The sequence below is a fragment of the Rousettus aegyptiacus genome, unplaced genomic scaffold, assembly GCF_014176215.1.
Source record: "Rousettus aegyptiacus isolate mRouAeg1 unplaced genomic scaffold, mRouAeg1.p scaffold_m13_p_13, whole genome shotgun sequence".
Lineage (NCBI taxonomy): Eukaryota > Metazoa > Chordata > Mammalia > Chiroptera > Pteropodidae > Rousettus > Rousettus aegyptiacus.
In genome coordinates, this window is record NW_023416288.1 from 13,570,410 (window position 1) to 13,597,786 (window position 27,377).

The window sequence follows — 27,377 nt, forward strand, 5'->3', positions numbered from 1 at the left end:
AAAACAGAGTGGTAGAGATTGTTTTTCATCATTTGATTTTCTTTCCATATTCTCTAAAAATGTATTTTCATGACTCTAAAAATGCTTTTATTATAATAATTACTCATCAGAACTCAGTAAAACCTGCAGACTCCTCTGAGCTACACAATGAAAGCAAGTAAGAAGCATGATGGAAAAGGCTTGCCAGGAGGTAGAAAACCTGCTCTGCTTCCAAGTAGAGTGACCTTGGAAATGATATTTGCTCACATTGATCTCAGTTTTCTTGTTTGCAAAATAAGGATGTTATATTATATGAGCTCTAGGGGTTCTCGCAGTATTATTCTATGATATTAAAGTGTTTAATTAATGGTTTTTAAAATCACACATCATTTTATACAGTAATTTGAAAGAATGCATTTCTGCAAAATTCTATTTTTCAGGTGGCTCTGAGAGCCATTACTAGCTTTTAATCTTCTGGGTAAAGTTAATAAATACTAGAATTTTTTTTGGCAATATATGTTAAGGGAACCCCTGACCCCCCTACCCCCTGCCCCAGAAAAAAAAGAAAGTCTTGGTATTAGTTCTTTCTTATCAAGTTTTTCTTTTCCTTTGAATTAAAAAGTCAAGGTCTAAGATTAACTTTCTGAAAACCATCCTGGCTCACTTCAATGCCGTTGAATAACAAGCTGAATTGTTAATATAGTATGAAGTCAGTGTAATTCTACTTAGTTTATTTTTTCTGCAAGATAATCTAAAGAAGTAAATTTTTTTTTTTCCTTTGGCATATTTGTTAGACATACGAGGAAGGTATGTTCCTGAATGGTAGAGGACCACATAGAATGTGAGGAAACTATTATAACATTTGATTTTAGTGATTGCCACTGCAAATTTGATTTGGCTGGGAAGTACTATGTTTGATCCTCATGCCCTTATGGGAATCCATTCTAATGCTGTGAGTGCCTTGGTTAGAATCAAGCCGTGGAACAAAGTGACATTGAACACTAGTGAGATAAGCTGTTTATTGAGTTTGCTTTTTTAAAATGTTCAAGAACATTGCCAGTGATGCAGTATTAGTTTCCCATTGCTGCTGTAACACATTACCACAAACTTAATGTCATAAAACAATAAAAAATAATTTTCTTACAGTTCTAGATATTAGAATCTAAGAATGCATCTTAAAGGCTAAAACAAAGATGTTGGCAGGGCTGTGCTCCTTCTGGAAGATTTGTTCCTTGCTTTTTCTAGTCTAGAAGCTTACAGCATGCCTTGGCATGTAGCCTTTTCTCACCTCATTCTAATCTGTATTTCCATCATTACATCTTCTCTGACTCTTACCCTTGTAAGACTCTGCTTTTATAATGACCCTTGTGATCAGATTGGGCCCACCTGGATAATCCAGGATAATCTCCTCATCTCAAGGTCCTTAACTTAATCACATCTGCAGAGTTCTTTTTGCCAAATAAGTCAGCTTGTTCATAGGTTCTAGGGATTAGAATGTGGGCATCTATGAAGGTCATTATTTTGTTTGCCACAGATCCCTTCTAGTCACCCAGGTTGTCACTGAGATATCATCTTCTCAGAGAGGCTTCCTGGACCACCTAGAATTCCATTTGCCATGGTCACCTGTTTACCATCTTTTATTAAATCTGAGAATAGTATATTTGTTTTTTAAATTTATTTTTTATTTAATTGTTCTTTTCATTTAATCATTTTATTTGTCACTTTCTGTCTCCTCATATTAGATGATAAACACTAGAACAGAAACGATCTTCTCCACTACCTTGTCCATCAAATCAAAATAGTTCCCAGCACTTGATAGACTCTCAGAAGATATTGAATGAATCAATCTGTATACAGTCTAAGGAAGCCTTCCTTACATAAAACTGTATTAATACAGTTCTATTCCTATCAATAATGCAAACTTTTTTTTTTTTTTTACTAAATAACAGTTAAACATCCTGTAAATAGATTTTCTTTCGAATTTAAGCAATGTTTTTCTCCTTGGGACATGGGTGAGATCAATAAAATACCAGTTGTAAAGTGAAGCTGCATGAAAAAACATATATAAGCAATTAGACAAAGTAATGCCAATAGTAAATATCTTCTTAAAAAGAATAGTAACATTATCTTGATCCAAGCTGTAATCATGATGCCATGATGAATAAGAGATGATCTCTGTCCTGTTCACCACGATAAATGCAGAGAAAGAATGGAGGGGGGAGAGAGAGAGAGAGAGAGAGATTCATTTTAATTGAGACATCAATTCTAGTAAGCAGAGCTTTCCTTAGGCTGTTCCCAAAACAGGATAGTTAGCACTTCAGGAAACTCAAAGAGCTTTTAGACAAAAGGAAAGACATTATTATCTATTGACATGGCATTAAGAACAACCCTGATGGAAGGACTGCATTTTATAAGCAGGTAATTTATAGCTGTTCAATTGTCATTCGTTTATGCATCCAAGTGATTGATAAAACAAACCCTCGAATGAGTCAGTCAGGAAATTCTTAGTGAGTACATGATGCTGGTCAGTACTGAGGCCCTGATATCAAACTGAATGGTACTGAGGAGGAGGAGAAAAGGAGGTTGGAAGGGGTTGGGAAGACTTTGTGGAAGAAGAGTATTTGGACTGAATCGTGTCCTCTCAAAAATTTGTATGTTGAAGCCCTAACCTCTAATATGACTGTGTTTGGAGATAGGGCCTTTAAAAAGGTAATTAGGGTTAAGTGAGGTCACAAATGTGGACCTTAATCCAAAATGACTAATGTCCTTACCGGAAGAGAGAGAGAGAGAGAGAGAGAGAGAGAGAGAGAGAGAGAGAGAGAGAGAGATGCACATGAATAGAGAAAAGGCCATGTGAGGACACATGGGAAGGTGGCTGTCTGTAAGCCAAGGAGAGAGGCTTAAGCAGAAACCACATCTGCCAATACCTTGATGTTGGACTTCTGGCCTCCAGAACTGTGGGAAAGTAAATTTCTGTTGTGTAAGCCACCTAGTTTGTAGTACTTTGTTTTGGCAGCCTGGCAGACTGTTACAAGGAGCAACTTGATATAAGTCTTGAAGGATGGATAGGGTCATTTCTGGAAAATGGCATTGACGAAGATCACTGCACAAGGGCCTGGTTCTGAAAAGCACTCAGCAGAAGTGGTGAATGAAAGCCACAGAAAAAGTTGGAACACATATAGTTTGTTGTATTAAAGAGCGGAAGAGAGAACTGAGTGTGAATGTGTGAATCGAGTGTGAGTCCTTGGGGATTTGAGTGCCATTATGTCTGGGGTAGGGGAGGTGATTGTGGAAGCTCTTGCTATGTAGGGAAAGTTTGTATTTGAAACAGTAGAAAATCTAGGGCTTACATTTGAGAATTTGGTGAGAAATCTATTTTAGAAAGATAAGGGAGAATATAATCTGTGCCAGATGTGGAGATGAAGGGTAAGGTGTGGCTCCAAGAACTATCATAAAAATGCAAATCAAAACCACAATGAGCTACTATCTCACAGCTGTTAGAATAGCTATCATCAACAGGACAAATAATAACAAATATTCGAGAAGTTGTGGGGGAAAAAACCCTCATACACTCCTGGTGGGAATGTAAATTGGTACAATTACTACGGAAAACAGTATGGAGGTTCCTCAAAAAACTAAGAATAGAATTACCTTATAACCCAGCAATCCCTCTTCTGGGTATCTACCCCAAATACTTGAAAACATTTATCTGCAAAGATACATGCACTCTGATATTTGTAGCAGCATTGTTCACAGTAGTCAAGACAAGGAAACAACCAGAGTGTCCATTGATAGATGATTGGATAAAGAAGATGTGATATATATATGCAATGGAATATTACTCAGCCATAGGAAAAGATGAGATACTGCCATTTATGACAACGCGGATGAATCTTAGGTTGTCATGCTAAGTGAAATAAATCAGAAAAGGTTGAGAACCATATGATTTTACTCATATGTGAAATATAAAACTAAAAGTAACAAACAAACGTGACAAACACGTAGAGACTCATGGATATGGACAGTGAATTAGTAGTAACCAGCAGCATGGAGGGAAGGTTGGGGGAGATAGATAGAGATAAAGGGGGTCAAATATTTGGTGGCGGAAGGAAATTTAACTTTGGGTGGTAAATACAATGCAATATACATATGACATAATATTCAATTATACACTTGAAACTTACTCGATTTTATTAATATCACTCCCAAAATTTAATAAAAATAAAATTAAATGTGAGAAAAAAAGAAGGCAGAATTTTGTGATAGCCAGGATGTTATTGGAAAGAGTAAAAGTTGAATGGTTAATGAGTTTAATGAGACTGAGAGAGAGTTCTTCATCCTTAGGATTTCATGAAGATTGGAATGTTTGCAGCTGAGGTACTACATTCTCCCACCCTCACCCTTTTCTTCAAAAAAGCTGTATTATTATTAATTAAGTGCTCTCCTTTCACCTGTGTGTGAAAATCCCAGAGATGGTTCAGGTGCCCTTTATGTTCAACAGAATCCCAGGATGTGCACTGGTTCTCAGGGAGCAGCACCATCTGCCTCACATGCTACATAAATAGAGTTGCTCAGATGGTTTTTATCTCTAAAATTGTGTTGCTTGTTTTTTTCTTGCCGTAAGAATTATACCTGTTTATTTTTGAAAGTTTGGATACTATAGAAGCATAAACAAAAAAAAATCAAATAATTCATAGTATTGCTGCTTAGTTATAGCTATTGTTAATATTTGGGAAGTCAAACAGAATGAATAGCTTTGCTTCTTCCTTTTTTTTCAGTTAATGCATGTGTTCATTCAATATGTTAATATTATGTTATTGGTAACACTACATTTTTTTAGCTTAGAGTCCCTTGTGATTTTCTCTGCGAGTTCCAAGAATAGCATGGGAAATAGTGATTTTTTTCCCCAAGAAAATGTTGATTGGTGAATTTGCAATAGATGGGCAGAGGTTCAATTTTGCTCTTAGGAAGATGTGGAAACCTCTATGAAATGTTTGATAAATTAGAACAGAAATATTTGTGAAGTATATCTTTGAGACAGGATGAAAAGGTTTTTGTTTTTGTTTATTTTTTTAGATCACATTCATCATATTATTTTACTCTTGAATTGAACATATTTTGCTCTATTTCTTTTTAATGTACAAAATTTAATTTTAAAGGAGCCAGTCATGTAATATAAAATAAAGTGAATGTAGTCCAGTTTTCTTGGAAATCAAATGTTTAGCCACTTGAGATAAACCAGAAAGGTAGGGCACTTGCTCCTCCTTGATTGGGTGCTGTTTGACTTCAAATTGGTGAATGCTTGGCTTCTAAGAAGCTGTAGATTTTACTTTGTTTTCATTCAATTTCCATTTTGAACTGTTTTCTAATTTATGACATATTATAAACCTTTTTCGAGTGATTGTAAGAATTGCTGTGGCTAAATAATAAATACCTCTTATTTTTTTGTATTGCAGTTGACTCATGTGGACCAGGCAAGCTTCCAGGTTGATGTCTTTGGAACATCTTTTATTCTTGATGTCATGCTAAACCAGTAAGTCTTTGTCAGATACACATTGAATCCACTTTCTTATCCTTCTGTAACATTTTGTTTTCTTACTATATTTTACTTCATCTTCCTATATCAATCAAATACCACATTTAAAACTATTATATCTCTTGATATAATATCTATTATATCTATTGTAAGTTACAAAGTCTGGCAAATAACAATAAATGGATATCCATTTGAAATTGAAAAGCTGCAACAAATATAGGAATCTAAAATGGAGGGCAAAACTTATTCCAATATTTTTCATAAGAATATATGTGACCTAAGTTCCAATGAATTATAATAAATTGTGAAAATAATACTTTTTATATTAAAACATCTTTCTTAACAGCAGAAAAGAGAAAGTTACCCTTTTGCTCAATGATTCAGAAAACTGCTGCATGATGTGTGATTCTTAATAATGCCATTAGATACTTTAATATGGGAATTGATTTCTATGAGGTTTAGGGTACTGGGATTATTATTTAAATACAGTATAATTTTTGGAAATTGTCATTTGTCTACCTAGAACTTTAGGTTTGAAATAACAGAATTTTAGGTTTGGAAATGGCTTTTGATGAATCTCTGAATTTAATCTCTTCCCTTTGGGTAAGTATAGTGTCTGTAAGTCTTACCACACATCTAGTTGTTCACTTTTTTAAAAAAGCATTTGTACCTATAGGCAAGTGGGAAGAGATCAGGGCTCTGCCATTCATGTTTCTGAGCTGAGCAGCACTGACTGGCATACAGCTTTGCTGAAATTAGCTATGTAAGAGATGTAAGAGCTCAGTAAGAAAAATTTGAGGCCAGAAAGAAAAGAAATGTAGACTTAGAGTGAGAACTAGAACCTAAGGTGTCTACACTGGGGAACCAGGTAGATGGAAGACTATGAGTTAATAACAAAAGAATGCAAGAGGCAAGACTTAGAGTGGTGCTGTCTGGATTAGTAGCCACTAGCCTCTTGTGGCTGTTGAAATTTAAATTAATTCATTTAAATAAAATGTAATATTCTGTTTTTCAGTTGCATTAGCTACATTTCCAGTGCTCTATAGCCATGTGTGACTAGTGGTTATCTTATTGGATAGCACAGAACATTTCCAGCCTTGCAGAAAGTTTTGTTGGACATTGCTGGTTTAGAGATTTCTTTTGAGTAACAGGCACATATGTACTGTTAGATTGCTGAGCTAGGTCTGTCAGTATTCAGGAGCACAATTCACTTCTTGCTTTTAGATTTAGTCCATGTTCAATGGGTTAATTTAATAATTAAGTTTACTAGTATTCTGATTTTAATGGAATTTATTTATAAATTTGTGATAATACCATTTTTGGTACATAAATATTTAAGTCATGTATTGGTTTATGTTTTTAGTTCTCAGTGTTATAGGGACATTTTGTAAGTACTTCTCCCCTCTCCCCACATTTTTGTAGTTCACAAACAATTTAAATACTGAAAAGCATTATGTTAGATGGAAATTTACTGTTTGGTTGATCTAATAATAGGAGTTCTTCTCCGATTATATATATTTTAAAAGTGTAACATAAATTATATTTCTACTATGCTCATTAAAATGCAGTTTATTTCTTTTAAAAATAATGGCTTAGAACATATATGATTAAAGGTTTATATCACACTTTATTTTTTTAACTTAGTTTCATAGGGCATGAGTAAGATTGTATTAATGTGATCTGTATCTTATATTACTGTTTATGTAAATACCCTAAAATTTACAAATTTAAATGACTCATTTCAGTTTTTTATAAATTCCAATATTATAAAGTTTTTAAAGACTCATTATAGAGGAATGCATACTTCTTAGAAAAATAATGAAAAAGCAAAAAACCAATCTTACATAATTCCACTATTTGGAGACCGATTGCTTTGTTTTAAATTGTAACCCTCTCTGCCCTCACTCTGCCACCCACCCTACTGCCTGTTCTCCTCTTTTTTTTTTTTTTAAATAATGTTCATCACCATTTAATAGATAGCTTTACTCACGTGAAATTGCTAATTTTGCAGGGCAAAAATTTGACTACAAGCATTGTCATATGGTCAACTAATACTCTATATTTTAATTATTTATTTTGTTTATTGTCTTTTTTCTCCCTCTAAAATATAAGCTCCTTGAGGGCAGAGATTTTCTTTTCTTCACTGCCGTATCCTTAGAGAATAGATGTTAAATTCCAGGCTGGGAAGTCATGTTGACTTAGAAACTAGAAGCTGGAATTAGCTGAGAAACAGATGACTGGATGAGGATGGCGGCTGTCAGTTGGGGAAGAGTGAACCAGCAAATAGGAAAAAGAAGATAAGTGTTTAGGACTAGCTTCTAAAAGCTGAGCATATGTCTCCAGGTGTGGCTTGGAAAGTCAGGTTCCTGGGTTTCTATTTCAGTGACTTTCCCATCCCTCCTTTAAATCATTGTTCTTTGTCTAGCTCCACCTTGGTTTCTGGTTCCTGACATTTGTCAACACCTTGATTTTCAGCACTCAAACAAAGAACGGTTACTGATTCATGTCCATTCTGCCCAGGCCACCTCATTTCCTTGGGAGAAATCTGAGCCCCAAAACGTTCTATTCCTGAAGGAGAAACATATATGACCCTACTTATCAGAGCATAAACTTAAAATATTAGGGGTGAAACAGAATTTCTTTCAGGATCCTGGCAAGAATCTTTATTGGGCATTTTTTTTTCTTATTGCAATGGAAATTTGAAATTACAAAAATTTGAAATTGCAATGGAAATTTGAAAGTACAAAGGATGAAATAATAGCAAATGGAGATAACTGGACTGAGAAATGTACAGAATGCCTTTTTTTTTTTTCTGGTATGTTAAACAAAGGTGGCAGGTAGTTGATTTCTTTATGCTATAAGAGCCATGAAGATTTTTATTTATTTATTTATTTTTAATTTTTTTAAACAATTTTTAAATTTTTATTTTTATGCCTATAGCACCTGTTCTTCCTAGGTGGTCTCCCATCCAGTTACTAACCAGGATCGACCCTGAGAGCCATGAAAATTTGATAAAAAATTTTTTTTCTTATTTTTATGGAGAATATTTTTATTTCATGATTTTAGTTTATAGATCATCTGTGATTGTGTTTGTTAAGGAACAGGAAGATGAAAAATTAAATATGTTCTTTGAAAGCTCTTTTTCTTATGAAGCAATCGAGGGCTGTAGAATAGGTGGGGTTTTTTGTTTTGTTTAAAACTGGTGGCAAATTAAATCTCTGTGTAGCTGGGTAACAATAATATAATTTCACTCTTTAGGACAGATATAATAATAAAACTGAACATATGGCCTGGCTTGGTCAAACTACTCCTGAGGCCACATTGGACCTTTCTAGAGGTCAGCAACTTGTATTATACTTTATCATGAAACATTCCTCAGAAAGAAAAAGGTTTCATAAAGACATTTCACTATTTTACTTGAGTCATTCAAGCCAAGTCTTTTCCTATAATCCATCTCCTATTCTTTAATAAGTGAGTAATTAAATTGCTGAAAGTAGCACATAAATACTAAACTATTTCCTTCCAATACTCCTTGATCCTTTTATAACAGGTAATCTGACAAAAACAAACCACACACAATGTAGACACACACACGCACGCACAGAAGCAAATACTCCACATAGACTGTGATTGGTTAGTTTTAGGATGCGAAACATAATTAGGAAGAAAAAAACCCATCTTTTATAACCTCTTTTTTGGGAAGGGATTTCATGGTACAGCTCACAGATTTTGGATGATCCTACTCCTAATTTTTGACTGTATTTTACAGATTCTCTCTTCTTATTTCAAGAACAACAAAAAGTTTCTTTTACTTATGATCCTTATATCAGTCTTCCTTTTTTTCCCCTATTTCACAGTGGGCGGTGAGGATGACAGCTAGGGACTCAAACATAAAGCTGCCAGCAAATGGGGTTGCTCATGCAGAAATGAGAGGTGTTGTGTAGGTGGGTAGTAGTTTGGGAGTAGTAGGAACAAGGTCAGATGAGAAAGTTAGGTCTGAAAGAGACTCATTAACTTAATGCTCTATTTACAGTGTGATAAGTAGAATGTTTATAGTGTGGATAAAAATATGTGATGAGGATAAGATTATAATTAAATGATGTTATGTGATGACAAGGAATTGCACAATAGATCTCTCACTGTTAATAAATCTATAACTATATATCTTGCTGTTCAACTAAATTATTAAACACCCTTTATCAATAAGGAGTCTTATCTTCACTTTATACATGTTCACATATATTAATATAATGCCTATGCATATACACACGTTAGTATATGTACACAGTACATGTGAATAAATACACATTCATATGCACACACACCTGTATACATTTCTTAAGCTTCTAGTAAGTGCTAAGAGATTGTTTTTTTAGGCCATGAGGGTTTAGTAGAAACAGAAATAAGCACTCTACTCTTAGGGAGCCTGCATTCTAGTCAGAAAGACAATGAACATGTTAATAAAGTAATTTCAGGCACTGATAGTGCCATTAATTGCAAGTGTCTGGTATGACTATGAGGATGTTATTTGAGCAATGGTTGTCAGGGACAACTCTGAAGAGATGACTTTTGAATTGAAGGGGCCCTCAGGCATAGACAACAGGGCATCAAGGCCCTGAGGCAGGAACAAGTTTAGTATGTTTGAGAGATAGGAAGATATCTTAGGAGGCTGGAGCAGGGTGAGTCAAGAGAGTTGTTAAATGAGTTTGGAAAGGTAGCAGGACCCCAGGCACGGAGGGCCTCATAGGCCACAGGAGAGACTGGATGATGGTCTGAGCAGAGGTTACTGATCTTCTCTACATCATATGTTGCGTTATTTGTTCTTTCCCTGTCTGACATATGATCCTTTATTTATCATATTTAGTTACTGTGTATTTTAATGTCTTTTTAAAGCTATCTTTTCTGAAGATCTATTCATTAATTATTGGGCCTAGTACCACTGTAGAATTTATTATAGCTTTATTTATTATAGCATGGAAAACTCTCATTATTAGTTTTCTTTTGGAAAATTTCTTAGATATTTTTGCCTTTTTTAATATGGAAATTTAGACTAATTTTGTTCCCTTTTTTTGGAAATTTAAGTGGACTGTCACTAAACTTAAATTTTAATTTGGGAAAAGTACATATTTTCAGAGAACTGAGCTTTTCCATCCAATATCATTTTTTTTTAAATGTAGGCATCTTTTTACGTCTCAGTAAAAATTACTTTGATTTTTATAGGTCCTGCATATTTTATAGAGAACATTCTTTGTTGCTAGTGTGGATATTTTTCCATATTTTATAATTTAGTTATTGATGTTATATAAGAAAGTTTTCTTAATATTGCTAGTGGGCTTTCGGTGTTTCTTCTGTTTTTTTTTTTTTTTTTTACTTATACAATAAAGTGATTGGAAAATCAGGAGAGTTTTTTTTTTCATTCCAAAATGATACTTCTTATTACTATTGACCACCTTAATGCTTTTTCTAGAAGTTTCTGAATTCTATTATTTGGTGATAGTAGCATTTTTGTCTTAGTTTTTTTGCTAGTATTCATTGTTAAGTAGAATGTTGATCTATTGATTTTTGAGTGCTAGTCTTTATTATGTTAACATAGTATCCCATATATCATTTAAATTTTTTAACGAGAATGGGTATTAGAGTTTATTGAATGCCTTTCTAGTCAATTCAAGTAAACATATGCCTTTTCTTATTTGACCTGTTATAATTGATTATATTAATTTTTTCATTATTAAAAACTATTCTTGACTGTGGAGGATAAACTCTACTTTGTCATGTTGCATAATTTATTGTTGTAACCTATGTGCTGCTGCTGGCTTCTCTAGTTGTGACTGTAGAATGAAATCACACCTCCTGTTTTTATCTAAATTGATAAGGCACAAGCCCCTGCTGGCCTCCTGCTATAAATTACTACCATCTCCAAGTATTTCCCTCAACTGTTTCTGAGATTTGTTCTCTAGTCATTTATCTTGCCACTGTATTCCTGCCTCTGATAGATCCCCTGCCCTGACCCTCATAACAGCTGTTTCGCTAGGCACAATTGCTTTCCTATAGTGTAGGTTGCTAACTTCTGCCAGGAGTGGTCACTCCAAGAACCCATAAGCCCAAACCATCAACAGGCCTTTTGTGGAGAGTTGGTGCTACCATTGAGAGAACACAGACATACCTTCTGCTCAGACCAGGCAGAGGAAAGGGCAAGTCCTTTGTTTTTCTGGTCCATGGCACCTTATATTCTGCCTCAAAGAGAAAAGCAGTGGGGACATCTGCTCTTAGGAAGTGAATTTGGATCCCTACTCTCAGAGTTATGATCTGATTCCACTCCCATGGCTTGATGGTACCTTCCCCAAAGTATGGCTTATTCAGCTGTAACAATATCCCATGTGGAATGTCTGCAGTCCAGAACACCTCCTGCCTGCGGTGAGGAATAGATCAGGGTTGCACAGCCTTGTTCCTATTTTAGCTCTGGCTTCTAATTTCTTCTGATCCAGTGCTTAGACAAAGACAGACTAGTTTTCAGAAGTGGGGCAGGCTGACAGATAACAAACATGTAGCGGCACAACTCTGCAGTTAATACCTTGAGGTGGGTAGAATTGCTTTTCTCTACTGGTTGAAACTTTCTCAAGAGTTCAGAGAACTCCAAGGGTTTAGTAGGAGGAATCTGCCCCCACAAAAGGAGAGAGTTGTCCAATTACAAATTCTGGTTTCCATTTTAGAATGCTGCAACTGATTTTTGGGCAGTTTCTAGCTTAAGCTTTTAATATCTAGTTTTTTTAGGTACTCTATTACTAATAAAATAAAAATGCTTTTATATTATTAGAATTTTTGCATCAGCAATCATAAATGAGATTGGTATTAGTCTTTTTTTTTTTTTTGGTTATGAATGACAAAGCTATATAAAATAAATTTTTTACTTACAAAAAAGTCCCTGAAAATTTTCTCATGTAGTGTAGGAGTCATATATGTATTTAATCTTATCTTTATTCTGAGAAGTATGCAAAGTTTTTAAGAGATAAATCTCTGATAAATAGTATTTTTACTGGGTATCAATGTATTCATTTACTTGTTTTTAAGCTAATTTGGGGGAAAAGTATTTTACCAAAGAACTATCAACATCATAAGCATTTTCGTTTTATCAATATATATTTGTCTGTGCTTTTTAGAAAATAATTTCTAAGATTTCTTCTGTACCTATCATTATATTCTTTTTCTTAATACTTTTATTTGTGCTTATCAAATATAATCTTGATTATAACACGGACTTTTAGGAATGTATTTATTGCATAAAAGTAAACACATAATTTAAAAAATTTATTGAGGTATTTTTACATGTCATAAATTTCACCCATTTCAAATATACAATTCAGTGATTTCTAGTAACTTTACTGAGTTGCTAAATCAGTTTTACATAACCACATATCAGTTTTAAAACACTTAATTTCTCCAGAAAGATCCCTCATTTCCATTTAACCTTAATTTTCATTTCTTTCTCCAGCCCCAGACCATCATGAATCTACTTTCTGTATTTATAAATTTGCCTTTTCTGGACATTTTATATGAAGGGACTATTACAGTATGTATTCTTATATCTAACAACTTTTTTAAAAAAATTATTTATTTTAATTAGTTTCAAGTATACAGTACAATGGTTAGACATCTATATAGTTCATAAAATGATCCCCTCAATTGCTCCCCGACCCTCCACCTAGCCAACATTTTAATGCTAACTGCATTCCCTATGCCATACTCCCCATCTCCATGACCTTCCAAAAGCTACTAATTTGTACTTTGTAAAAGTTTCACCCCATTCTCCCAGCCTCTCAAATCCCCACCCCTTTTTCTGTCACCAAATTATCCACTATATTTGTGAGTGTTTTTGTTAGTCTGTGTATGTCTTTTAATCTGAAGTAAGTCTCTTGTAGACAACATGTAAGGGTCTTGTTTTCTTATCCATTCATCCACTCTATCCTTTAGTCGGAGCACTCAATTCTTTTCCATTTGAGGTACTTATTGATAGGAATGTAGTTGTTACCATTCTTTATATCCTGTTTTTGATACATGCTTTTTCTTCTTAAAGAAGTCCCTCCAACATTTCCTGTAATACTGGCTTTGTGGTGATAAATTCCTTTAGCTTATTTTTGTTTGGGAAGCTCATTATCTGTCTTTGAATTCTAAATGATAGCTTTGCTGGATAAAGTATTCTTGGTTGTAGATCCTGGGTTTTCATCACGTTGAAGATTTTGTGCCAAGCCCTTCTGTCCTGCATAGTTTCTTTTGAGAAATCAGTTGCCAGTCTTATGGGTGTTCCCTTGAAGGTTAACTATCTGCTTTTCTCTTGCTACTTTTAAGATTTTTTTCTTTGTATTTAACCTTTAGCGTATTAATTATGATGTGTCTTGGTGTGGACCTCTTTGGACCTCTGGTTCTAGGGGTTCTCTGAGCTTTCTAGGGTTGTATGTCCATTTCCTTCACCAGGTTAGGGAAGTTTTCCATCATTATTTCTTCAAATAGCTGTTCAGTATCTTGTTTACCTTCAGATACACCGATCAGATGGATATTTTTACCTTTAATAGTATCCCATATGCTCCTTAGATTATTTTTATAGTCTTGGCATCTTTTTCCTTGCAATTCTGATTGACTGCCCTTGGCTTTCCAGTCCTAGATAGGGCATTTGATCCTTTTCTTTATTCTCTTTGTTTATTCCTTTGTTTATTCCATTTAATGTACTTCTCATTTCAGATAATGTGTTCTTCATTTCAAACTGGTTCCTTTTTATAATTTCCATTTCCATTTTTATGTTTTTTTATCTCTTTGCTGAAGTTCTCACTGAATTTATCTACACTTCCCAAAAGTTCACTGAGTATCTTTATAACCAGTGTTTTGAACTCTGCATCTGTTAGATTACTTGATTCCATTATTTCTGGATCTCTATTCTGTTCTCTCATATGGTTTCTGCTTCTTTGTCTTCTCATTTTGGCTGCCTTTCTGCATCTGTTTCTATATACTAAGCAAAGCTCCTAAGTCTTTCAGTCTTCTTAGTGTAGATTTGTGAAGTAAGTGTCCAGTGGCACAGTCCTGAGGGGTTCAGTTGCAGGACAAATTTAGCCCAAGCCTCTGCCCCTCCGGGGCCACCTGTTAAGATTCAGCAAGCAATCCACAGATGCCGTGCTTATAGTTGCCTCAAAAGGCCACAGCAGAAACTGAGGCCAGCAGCCTCCAGTGTGAGCCTAGGTACTACTCAGCAAGGAGCACCTGACTCACTGAGGATATACCGGATGTGGTTTAGGTGGGGCTGCTAGTTGGGGGAGGAGGAGTTTCAGGGACTCCTCTGGGTTGAGCGACCTCTGTTATCCAGTTTGACTACATCTAGGCTATAGCGGTGCTGTGTCTGCGCACTGGGAGGGTAGAGGGCTCAACAAGGAACAATGGATACCACGGGTACTTCTGTACAGAGTGCATCTTGCCTTGGCCCTCATTCCAACAATATCTCCCTGTAAGTCTCTGATGCTGCCTGCACAAACTGTCACTAGTGCAGAGTGAGCAGGTCCGTCACCTGGAAAATCCACTTATGGATGCCGCCCCTTTAAGAGACTTCTGCCACCGCCACTGCTGCAGCCTCCATCTCACTCAGCCATTAGAGACCGGGCAGCCTCGCGTCCTCGCTCCGTCCTACCCTGCTGTTACAGGGTGATTTCTTGGATTTCTCTGTAGTCGTATGTCTTGTTCTTCTAGATCCCAGGCAATTTTCCTTGCCATTTGCTCCTTGTTTCCATCACAACTTTGATTTGGTTGCCATAGGGATGAACAGAGCCTCTATTATCTATGTCATTTTTTCCCTCTAGATCTGACCACTCTTATTTGGCATGTTTTTGAAGTTCACTTATGATGTAGCACGTGTCACTAGTTCATTTCTTTTTATTTCTGAGTATTATTTCATTGTATAGATATACTGCATTGTGTCTATCAATTCACCTGATGATGGGCTTTTAGGTTGTTTCCAGTTTGGGGCAATTATAAATTTCTCTAAGGTTGATACCCAGAAGTGGAAACATTAGGCCTTATGGTAGTTTTATTTTTAACTGTTTTGAATGCTAAACTGTTTTTTGAAATGGTACAATAACAGCTGTTTTTCTGTAAGTTCTATTTAATAGGAGAAATGGTGTCAATTATAAATAGTTGCTAAGCTTTCAAGTTTGCAGTTCCATGTCCATTGCAAGTCTGGAAAGAGTTCCATACTTCTCATGGTTATGATCTATACTCTTTGATTCGTAATAGAACTCTACTTTTGAAATATTTGTTGAACTTTTGATACGTTTTAAGGGGTAGGATTCTGGTGGAATATCCTATGGAATTTGATGTAGACCTCACCTTTCTTCTATTAACTGAAGCATTTTTCATTTCTTCTTATCTGTTCTAAGTTGAAAAGTTGTTGTTTTAAACTGAGAATCCTAAAACTGGACTTTGTAACGTCCTCTCATAGGCAGAAGGTCTCCTGGGCTCAGCCCTGGATGGCCTTAATTTTTACTGGTGCAGCCCTTAGCTACAAAGCCCACAACAAAGGGGGACTGGGATGGAAGGCACTGGAGGGGCCACTGGCTATGTCTGGTAAGGAGCCAGAAAGTGGTCTAAGGCAGAGGCCAGTTCTAAAGCTAAAATGAAATTGTCTTAGAAGGGGCATCTGGAAGGAATCCTAGAGGCAACAGGACCCAAGGGGCTGGAGCCTTTTATAAGGTTCAGATGGCCAGACTCATGGGTGGGGAGGGAGCTGTGCAAGGCTCAAGTCAGCCTTTTTATAAAGATAGGTCAGAGCTGAGCAGAGTGGAGCCAGGTCTCTATATACCTTCTTATTACTAGTTTATTTATATCACTATGTTATATTATCATATTACTAGTTTAGTTTTCCACTTTCCAATTTATTTTTAAAAGTACAGCCTTAGTGCAGACAACTTTCTTTCATTTGATTGTTTAATTTGACTTTGAAATGGTTTTAGCATTACTTGCTCTTTTTATAGGGGAATCTAGAGATTTTGGCAAACTTATGAGCATATTTTTTAAAATTGTAAATAAATTGATAACAATGATTCAGTATAATCAAGACTATGATTCTTAGTTTTTCAAGGAAAATATCACATAAATACAGTTTTTATAGTTAAAATAATTACTGCATATTTTTGTATTACAGATTTACTAGAAGAATTAAAGATGTAATTTGCATATGTAATTTGCTAGATACTGTAAATACTATTAATGGGCAACAATGCAACTTGTAATAAATGTTTTTACATAATTGCATAGAAACTCTTGAGTTGTTATAGTGAGTAGAAAGTAGGAAGGACATTGAAAATTAAATTATCAGGACTCACTGCTGTTTTTCTTCCAGGTGCCAAATTATTGAACTCTTCTAAATTATCTAGCAGTATAGCCCAACCCCAGGGAACTTCGACAGGTATAGCAAATTGGGTTCCCTAGACATATTTAATATAATTTAAGTTTATGATATAGCTGTTAAAATACTAGGTGAACATGATCTTTGCTAGGTAAAAAACTCAATTTGAGTAATTGGGTACTTGTTCTATAATAGCACTATGTGTTTTACAGTAAAGAATATGTTTTAGAATGAGGTATAAGGTATGTGCTTACCCCAGGTGATGCCATCTGCATAGAGCTAGCTTGTTGCTGTCAGTCTCTGGAATATTTTTTTACATATATAAAAAATATTTGTCAATCCATTATTGTGCAGTGTGAATACATGTGTATTTTTCAGGCTTTATCTATTGGCCTATGTTTTCAGCTGGTGAGATCTAATGTGGCAGATTGTACTGTACACTGTTGTTCCATGAGTGTTAATTATACCCATTCTCAGGCAGGGAATGTGGCCACCATATTATCAGGTTGTTCTTTTATTTTGTTTAAACTTGAATGGTTTTGACCCATAATGGTGCAGAAGTGATGGTGCTAGATATACTACTAAGAAACAAAGAAAGATTAACAGCCTAGTTATTAAAACAAAAGTTTTATAGAGGCTCAAGGCTCTTTCTGGAAACTGATAGAGGATAAAGATCAGCTTGAACTGCTATGGTCCTGGAAGTGTAGGGGAAGAATCCATAGAATGGCATCATGGTTTGATGGTACGAAAGGATCATAAATATTGTTGCAGCGTGTTGGTTGGTCACAGTCGTACAAATCATAGCTGGGCAGGATTATGCCAGGTGCTTGTTATAAAGCTGTGGGATTTGATGAGAAAGGCACCGTGATGCACCTCTGTGAGGAACTATGCTGGAGTAACCTCATGCGAGACACACTCCCATTTGCTAGAACACATCCCTGATTCTCAGGGATAAAAATCCTTTGGTTAAAATATTAAAAATGTCTTATAGGATACATATTAGGTTAATGTTTTATGGCAAGGTATTTGCATATTAATTGAATATTTTAATACAAGTCATATTGACATTTTATTTTACAAAAACCTTATGATGACCTACTGAAATAATTAGCTCACTTTAACTTCAATTTTAACTAATTTCGATACTGGATAGGTGAGGCTGCCTTGCTCTTTTCTCTTCTGCTGCTACTCAGAAAGTTGCGTATTCTTTTCAGCAGTGGTAGAAGCAGCAGATGGGCCTCTACATTTCACAAGCAGACACATCCCTCCTCAGTAGACATGATAAAGAAGCTCAGTTTTAGACAACTTCCCTTCTTTAGTCTTAGCTTAGAGAATTTAGCTTCCTTAGTACATAGTGTATTCTTTTAACCCATTTTCTATTTGTCCTAAGAATACTCACTGGCAGCACTGTGGCTACAGCATTTACCCTGAGATAACTCATGGATGACAGTCCTAACCTTATCCTCAAAGTGTACTGTACATCTCCCATGCTTTTCAGAGAATTACTTCAAAACAGGACTGATGCATTTGGGACAGCTCATTTGAACAGAAAACAGATGTCAAATGATCTGGGACAAAAAAAATAAATAAAAGGATTGCAAAGGGGAAAACTGTAGCCAGATTCTGTGGTAAACTTGTGGCACTGAGATGGTGTGACAAGAAGGTGACAATGTTGTCAGCATTCCACAATGATACTGTGATTGGTGTAGACAACAGAAATGGAAAGAAAACTAAGAAGCCATGTGTCATTGTGGATTATAACCAGAACATGGGAGCAGCGGACCCAGCTAATCAGATACTCACTTCTTATCCAGCTGAGCACAAAAAGCACAAGTTTTGGTCTAAGAAAATCTTTCTCCACCTTCCAGACATCACAGTGCTGAACTCCTACATCCTATTCAAGAAGGACAATCCTGAGTACATGGTCAGCCATTTAAACTTCAGATTGACATTGATTGAAAGAATGCTGGAAAAGCATTGCAAGCCAGGGCAGCAACATCTTCGAGGTTGTCCTTGCTCTGATGATGTCTGAAACATCTGTCTGGAAGACATTTCCACAAGAGCATACCACCAACATCAGGGAACAGAATCCAGTTGGTCACTGCAAAGTTTGCTGCTCGCACAACACAACAACATGGATGGCAAGAAGATCCAGAGAGAAACAAGATATCTTTGTGTGGAATGTGATGTTCCACTTTATGTTGATTTGTGCTTTGAAATTTACCACATAAAAAATTATTAAATTCTAATCATCATATGCATTTCTGTTACATTAAGATTAGAGACGAGTTCCGTTTAGAAATAACTCCAAGAACAGTTTTTATATTTTATTTTCACATTGAAAACCAGATTTGCTTCAGCTTCAAAGAGCATGTTTATGTAAAATTAAATTAACACTGGCGGTGAACTGCACTTTTTTCTAAATGGCAAATGGGTTAATAGAGAAACTACAGTTGTAGAAACAAAAATAGAAGATTTTCTCTAAAACTTTAGTTTATTGTATTTTTTCTGCTAATATTCCAAGGGAATAAGAATTAGCGAATGAATAATTAATCCTCCTGTTCGCTTATGCTTTATTTTCAGAGGCAACAGTTAAAAATTGTCAAGTTTTATACCTTAATCAGATATGTTTCCACATGAAGTTTTGTTTGGTTCTTTAAGATTACATATAAGATATAGGATATCTCAATGAACTTATGACATACCATCAGGCTTTCATTTATGAATGAGTCCTTCAATCAGAACATCCCTTGGATAAAAAACAAGTTATGACAAGTTTCCATGTATATTAATTAAGTAGAAACAGATGGAAAATTTAGATAACTAATTTTTAATCCTGACTTATTTTTGCCAGATGATTGGTTAACCAATTGCCTGTTTGCCCTGAGAATCCTTGCTGGTGCTGCTTGTTGCAGTGTTTACCCCAAGATAACTCACGGATTACAGTCCTAGCCTTACCACCAAAGTTGGCCATGAAATATCTTGCTTTTATTATTATTTTCTCAACAATCTGGTATATTGATAGTCTTTGGAAACAAAGAACATCATTCTATGTACGCATTCTGTTTTTAGTAGTGATATTTCCATTTACAAAATACAGTAATTCTCGCTTGCTGAAAATGTCAAATCCTAGAAAATGTACCATTTCTACGTGAGATGTTAAATTAACGCTGGCAGCGAGCTGCACTTTTTTTTTTTTAAACAGGAAAAGAGTTAAAGCTAAAAGGAAAGAAAAGAAAGGAAAGTTGATATAAAGAATTTAAATTTAACCGAAGTAACATCTATTGTATTTCGAGAGGGCCAATGTGGACTGGACATAATCTTTTATACATTCTATATTTATAACATTATATAGTAATAATTCTTCATAATGTTTCGCCTGGAGTACTTAAGATCCTGAAATCTCTTCAGAAACAAAAAATTAGACTATTTTGTGTATAAATGGATTCAAATACAGTATTATTCCCCTTAATATGCTATCATCTGGTTAACAGAAAGCTACATTTATTTTTCTTTGCTACTGTTATTATCATTATTATCAGAGATAACATATAATTTTTAAAAATGAACTCTATATTCCAATTCAGTTCATGAGTGCAGTTTTCACTTGGGTGTGTGACTTGAAGCTTGAAAGTATCAGAAGAAAATTTGTTTTATACTGCTTGCTCATTTGTTCATTTATTTATTCATTCACTCATATATCCATCCATCTAGCATTTATAGAACACTCACCACATACTGGACACTGGCATATTTGGGGGCAGAGATATGAAAAGACAAGGACACCATCCTCAGAACACGACAGCCTAGTCTGGGTAGAGATGCAAACAGCGATAGATGGTATGTGAAAGGGCATAACACAGGTATGGACAACAACACTGGGAGCGTGTTGGAACCTTACTGAACAGAAGGATATTGTTTGCTGAAGATATTGATACTTTGTCTGCAGACTCCAACCCTTGTTTACCAGTTTTACATTTTTACATTAGGACTAATCGAAACTCTTATTTATTCATTTATTTTAAGTGCCTCTAAAATATTGAAATATAACATATACAGAATAGTCCAAATAACATATATGAACAATTAAAAATATTATAAAGAGAATGACAGTATAACCACTACCCAGGTGTAGACGTTATCAGCATTCTTGTAGTACAATTCTTCCCTCCCTACCACTGGACACAACCACCCTGCCTTTTGTAATAATCATTCCAGTGACTTTCTTTACAGTTTTTTTAATCACCTTTACAGTTCTATCACTTTTGTATATATCCATAAATACAAAAATATCTCTCTCTTTTAAAAAATTTGAACATAGGATGAAGTTGTAGATTTTTATTTATATAGTGTTTACATCAATTACAGTCATCATTCTTTGTGTTGTTCAAATTGTCCCAAAGTTGGCTAGTAGGAACCCTTTCATTTTAATTCCTGTGTTCTTTTGACAGGACCCATTAATTTTTAAGTACTTTTTTGCTTTCTGGAACAAGAAAGCCATCTTGTCTTCTGGGACAACAAGTTCACTTTTTACTTTAGAACTGATTTCTATTTTTTGTATGGTGACTAGTTTATTGACTGATCCTTTTCTTCATTTTGCTATTTCAACTGTATATCATTATCTTATTACATAAAAAAGTCAAAGACTGACAGCTATCACTTATTTTTGATCAAATATTGAACCATCACAGGAATCAATGACAAAAGCATTCCAATTAGTTATCTTTTAGGAGGATGGCCTTACACATAATAATTAAATTAAGTGAAATAGAGGATCTTAGGTATAGCTTCTTTCAGAATGTTATGGTAGTTAACCATAAGTAGGGGTTGAAATGATAATCAGGATTTTAAGGAAACATTAGAGTTCTAAGGGAATAGGTTCTTAATATGCTCAAGGTTGAAGCAGTCAATTAAAAAGGTTTGTTTCCCTACTCACTAATGAAATTCTTAATGTCTTTTTCTCTTCCAACCCAAAGAGATTTGATTAGAGATTTGTAAAGCCTGATAAGATTCAACTCAAGATTAGAGAAATCATCTTGTTACTGTGCGGAGGAAACAGATACCCATCCAGCATCTATAGTGCCAGACGATCAAAACTGATTCTAATCGTGTCGACCCAGGGAGAGAATGAATAATCTTGTACAGTGAAAGGCTTCTGATAAAACTTCACAAAAAATTGATAGTTTTTCTGAATTTTAAGCTGCCTTAGATTTTGCTAGAGCGGGGGTCACCTAAAGCAGAGATAAGAGACTGCACAATGATATGGTAATGTGAAAGTGCCTCTGGGCTGAGTTGAATGCAGTTCAGGGAATTGGGACCAGCTGGGAGACTAAGCTACTTTTTTAGGTTGGGACCTATCAAGTAGGTTTAAGTGCGTGGATTGCCATACTAACAAATATGGACTTAATCTGATTAGTAATGGAGGACTGTCAAAGTTTTTAAATGATTTATTTTTAAAACTCAATCTATTTTCAGAAAGATAATAAGAGACCAGAGGAGGCATCTGAAAAATGCAAAGGGAAGGGTTTGCAGAAATGACTGACTCAGCCAGATTATAGATTAACCACACCCTATAGATCTCTAAATGGCCTTCTAGAAACTCTTGCCACACCTACAAGACAAAAGATCTGTAAATAGATAGGACCAGGGGTCTGACAGTTCCTTCCCCTTTGTAGCCCCCAGCCAAAACTCCTCCTTTCCATCCTGAGTCACAAAGTGCTCATAGTACCTCAGACAGAGGAATCACTCACCCCTTGCATGGACACTGCAGGTGTATATAAGCTGTAAGAAATCTAATCAAGAGGAGCTTGCGCTTGGTGCTGTATAAAGATTCATTGCTCTGTTGGGCAATAAATTCTTCTTCCTCTAACAAAGTTGTCTGTGAGTCCAAATTCCTCTGTCAGGTGTTGCTTCCTGCAATAATAACTGATAGTAGTATGGGAATTTGATCGTGAAAGCAAAAACCTGGTATGTTTTGAGCTACTTAGTAAGAAGCTTTCTTTTATTAGTTGTTTTGATTCTCAGAATTATTCTTGAATTCCGTAGTTAGTATTACTCTTTATGTCTACCATAGGTGGTGATTTTACTTATTAATTTTTATGAAATTGACTTCCTTAAGCGCATTTTGATAATGAATTAGGACGATTTGGGCTAAAAGTGATAGAAGTGTCTGATTCAAAGAGTCTTACCTACTAGGAGATTCTTTTCTTATATAACAGTAAATCCAGAGGTTGGGCAGCCCTAGGTGTGACCCCAGCTCTTTTGCTTTGTGTCTAAGAGAGAAAAAGACCATTTCCTTTTTCTCTCTCACTATAGAGAACCAGGAAACTTTTACTGAAACCTCCAAAATCTTGTTGGTCAGAATTGATTCAAACCTCTTGCTAAACCAATCCTTGACAAAGGGGAAGGTCTCTGTGATTAATAGATACTAATCAGAACCTCCCTGGAGCTGGGGTGAGTTCATCCCCCACCCCTCCTCATCACATGGAAGAAGGGAAGATCTCTAACCCATTCAGGGTTTTGTTAGTGTTGTGGTGCGATCAAATCCAAGACCCACGGAGCCAATTGAGATGAATTGTGAGCCTTTATTAGCCGGCCAGCGACTGACTCGCGACCACACAGAGTTAGAAGAGATCAGCCCCGAGCTCCCAGAAGAGGCAGTTTATATAGCCACCAGCACATCCCTGAGCAGATCACCACACCCTGGTTAACAGTTGGCCATTAGCATCTCCTTGATCAGGTTACGCTGGTTAACAGCATCTCCTTGATCAGATTACCACACCCTGGTTAACAGAATCAGAAGTAAATATTTAATACTGGCTTACTGGAAAATTGTCCACCCATAACATTAGCTTGTGGAAAAGGGGTTGTTGATATTGGAGAGATAGCCAACAGGATCTGCCAAAGAGAACTTTGGTTAAAGGTGACCTTCAAAGAATAGATTATAGTGCTATTGTAGTACTACAGCTGAATTCATTCCACAGATTTGCTAAAAGCTTCAAGTCACACACCCTCTGACCTTCTAAATGTATACCCTGTATACTGGATCCAAGATGGGCTCCCTTTATCAAAAATAATGAGTCATTATTATTAAATTTTTATTAAATTTTATTAAATTTTTGATTGGCTTTCGTAATCCCATGTGTATGTTGTTGTTGTTATTATTCACAGAAACCCCGTAATAAATTGCTTTAAAATATTCTTTTTAAGTAACTTTTGCTGTTAGGTAGCTGAATAATCAGATTAGAAGTATCAAATGTCAGGTTGCCCAAGAATGGCTCCAGGCATGATGTGAAATTCAGCCCTTTGACTCTGGCCTCCACTTGAGTCTATAGCTTCTTTTGGCAGGAAAGTCACTATGCTTCAGACCTTTCTAGCCCTTGCTTTACCATTCCATTACCTTACCCATCACTGCATTCTGTCCTTCCTCCTGCTGAGTGGTCACCTAACTCCCCTTGGTCCTGTTAATCACCTGTTCTCTGATAAATTTTTCCATGATGATGTGTCGGCTGGTTCTAGTCCCCTTCTTAGTCCATGTTTTTGAGTTTTTAGAGGTGTTCCTGCCTCTGTAGAGTAACTCAAAGAATTGACTTTAAAAAGTAGTATTTCAGGTCAGCAGGAAGACAGAGAAGGCTTTTGAGCATTGTGATGTCTCTTAAATTTTAGTGCACAAAACGTGTGATATGCACAGAACTAGATCTACTGAAAGGATGATTTGAACCCATGAACCCAGATTTATACCAGGCTATACAGGGAGATTCCAAATACCCAAGCAGTAATCTTTTAGAGAAAAAAAATCAATCCATATTAATAATGACAACTTCTAAGTTTTCTGATATAAATAAGATACTAAAAAACCTTTTTACAAAAATTATTTTTGTAGTTTTTATTGATTGAAGTCAGTTCCACTGTGAAAATGGTTGTCAGCCAGACTTTGTGTAGATGAGCTATCCTGCTGTTACTTGAGTAATTCTTTTCCCCCATTACTTTCTGTCTCTCTGGATCTGATTTTGCTCTGGATTTAATTCATATATATTCTTTTAAAAAAAATTATTCTCACTCTAGTCTCACCCTGATTCCTCTTTCAAAGCTTGTGGCTAAGATTGTAACTGACAACAAAGCCTAATAGAGATCACAGAAAATCCCAGTTCTTACTTTGCTATATACCTTGCATTTAAAGTACACAATCACACAAACGTCCTAATTAAAATTTATTATGTGAGTAGAGATTCTTCAAAGTCCAAGTGCTGAAATGTCTTTGAAACAGCCCTCTGGCAGTGTTTTTTTTTTTTTTTTTTTTTTTTAAGACCATTTAGTTAAGTAGTAACACATGGCTATGGATATGAATTCCAGAGAATTTGAGAGAAATAACAGATGTGGAGTAATTCCTCCGTTTGCAAAAATGATCGTGGGAATCAGTGCCTTGATGGAGAAGCTTAGGGTTTCCCCTCATGTATACCGTCAATTGCTACTGGGTAATGTATAGAAAGGCTCTCCTTTTCATGTCCAAAGGGGCTCTTTTCACAGGCTATTAATGAGTCTGCAAACCCACCCTCCCAAGGACATATTACCTTTTATGATAGGTTAATCCCAGTCATGCAAAGTCAGTTTCTATATTAAGGTCTTCCTCATTAAGGGTTTTCCTAGCCTAGTTGTCTCAACTCTGACTGCATACTACAATTAACTGGGCAGTTTTAAAAACAACCAATACCTGGGTCTTGTCCCAGAACAACTAATGCAATGGTTTCCCAGTGTGGTCCCTGGACCAACAGCCTCCACTTCATCTGAGAACTTGTCTGAAATGAACACTCAAGATCCTCACCCAGACCTACTGAATTAGAACTTCTGATGGGGTGGAACTCAGGAGAAACTGTTTTACCAAGCTCTCTGGGTGATTTTGATGTATGTTCAAGTTTGAAAACCACTTATCTGTTGGTTCTTTCTCCTCTAACTCCACTTCCTGCCATCACTGTCTTTTCATGATCTTGATATAGTCCAGACCTTAAGCCTGTACCTATATGCCACCCATCCTCTTACATATATTCCAAGAGGAACACTTTTTAAGGTTTAGTAATTAAAAACTGTTCTTTATTGTAATAAAGATAATGTTTTCTGAATAAATTCCCTTGAAAAATATGACCAATTTTTTTTGTTCGTTTGCTTTTTTTCCCCCTAAATGTGCTTGGCTGTTACAAATTAGGTTGAAAAAGCCTTCCTGCGCCCTGTGCGTCTCATTCTGACCTAGGTGTTGTACTCTTGAGCTGACAAATTGTGAATCAACCAGTCAGCCAGTCACTGGGAATTTATTTCGCATCAAGAGGAGACATAGCCATGATATCAGGTTGTTTGGTGTCAAATAACAAACTTGTCCTATAACAGCACATTAAACTATTTAATAGTCTTTATTTATCCCAGTTAGTATAAATATCATTTAGTACAGATATATCAATATGTTCAATTATAGGTAGTTGTCCTTGATCCTGCTGGGACCATTATGTAATACATGGTATATGGATTTTAGATCTATGATTTTCCAGAAGTTTGAAATATAATAGGAGAGAAAAGGCAGCACAACAGGAAACCATGGCTAACAGATTGTGCTGGTTGGTTGGCTAATGGGCTGTGTTTCCCTGAGGAAATATTTATTATTGGCACTTGAGGGATCAATGCAAAAGACTGTAGAGAAAAAAAATTTAATTTATACGTTCTTTGTATTTGTAGGTCTTTGATTAAATGGTACCTGTGCCAACAGAGGCAACAACCCAAGTGGTTATCAGCATATACTTTGTAGCTAGACTGCCTGGGTTTAGAAACTATGCCAGTTACTGGCTGTGCGACCTTGGGCAAGTCAGTTAACTGCTCAGGCCTGGATTTCTCTACCTGTAAAAGAGGGTTGGGAACAATTCTATTCCCATGAGGTGGTCGGCAGATTGAATGGGTTAATGTGTATGAAGCACCCAGAACAGTGTGTGGAATATAGAGGTGCTCAGTAAGTATTTAGCTATTATTAGCTAACAGAGGCAAGTTGCTTTAAAGAGTTGCTATGAGGTCTGCTGTCTTAAAGGGACTGACTAAAAGGGAGTTAGGCACTGAGGTTACATAGTTTTTTAAAGCTATGTAACAAGGTTTTAGTGAAAGTTTTAAGGTCTTATTAATATTTATTACTTGGTAAACTCATTGAACATATTTAAATAACAGAAGTAAATAGTTCTGAATTCCTGCTGTGAAATTCTGAAGTCCCCAAGCTCTGATAACAGAGGTTTTGTAAACTTGCAGCAACTCATTTGTCATTAAAAACCTCAATTGAACATATATATGCATATATATATGTGTATATATGTGTGTGTATGTGTGTGTGTGTGTGTGAGTATATATATATATATATTTCCCCCCACCTCCCATTTTACACTTGTTGGAATTACATATATATTAGTTTTGTACTGTTGCCATACCAAATCACCCTAAATTTAGTGGTTTAAAAGA

General features: G+C 35.7%; 1 protein-coding gene across 18 annotated transcripts in view; it reads left to right on the forward strand.

Annotated features, from left to right (window-relative positions):
• Window positions 1-27,377, forward strand: part of ADAM22 (ADAM metallopeptidase domain 22) — a 207,978-nt gene that overhangs the window by 25,853 nt on the left and 154,748 nt on the right. For all 18 annotated transcript variants that reach the window (XM_016147979.2, XM_016147978.2, XM_036230317.1 and 15 more), the window contains exon 3: window positions 5,436-5,512. In XM_016147979.2, the coding sequence (XP_016003465.1) occupies window positions 5,436-5,512 (77 nt within the window). The remainder of the gene's footprint in view (window positions 1-5,435; window positions 5,513-27,377) is intronic.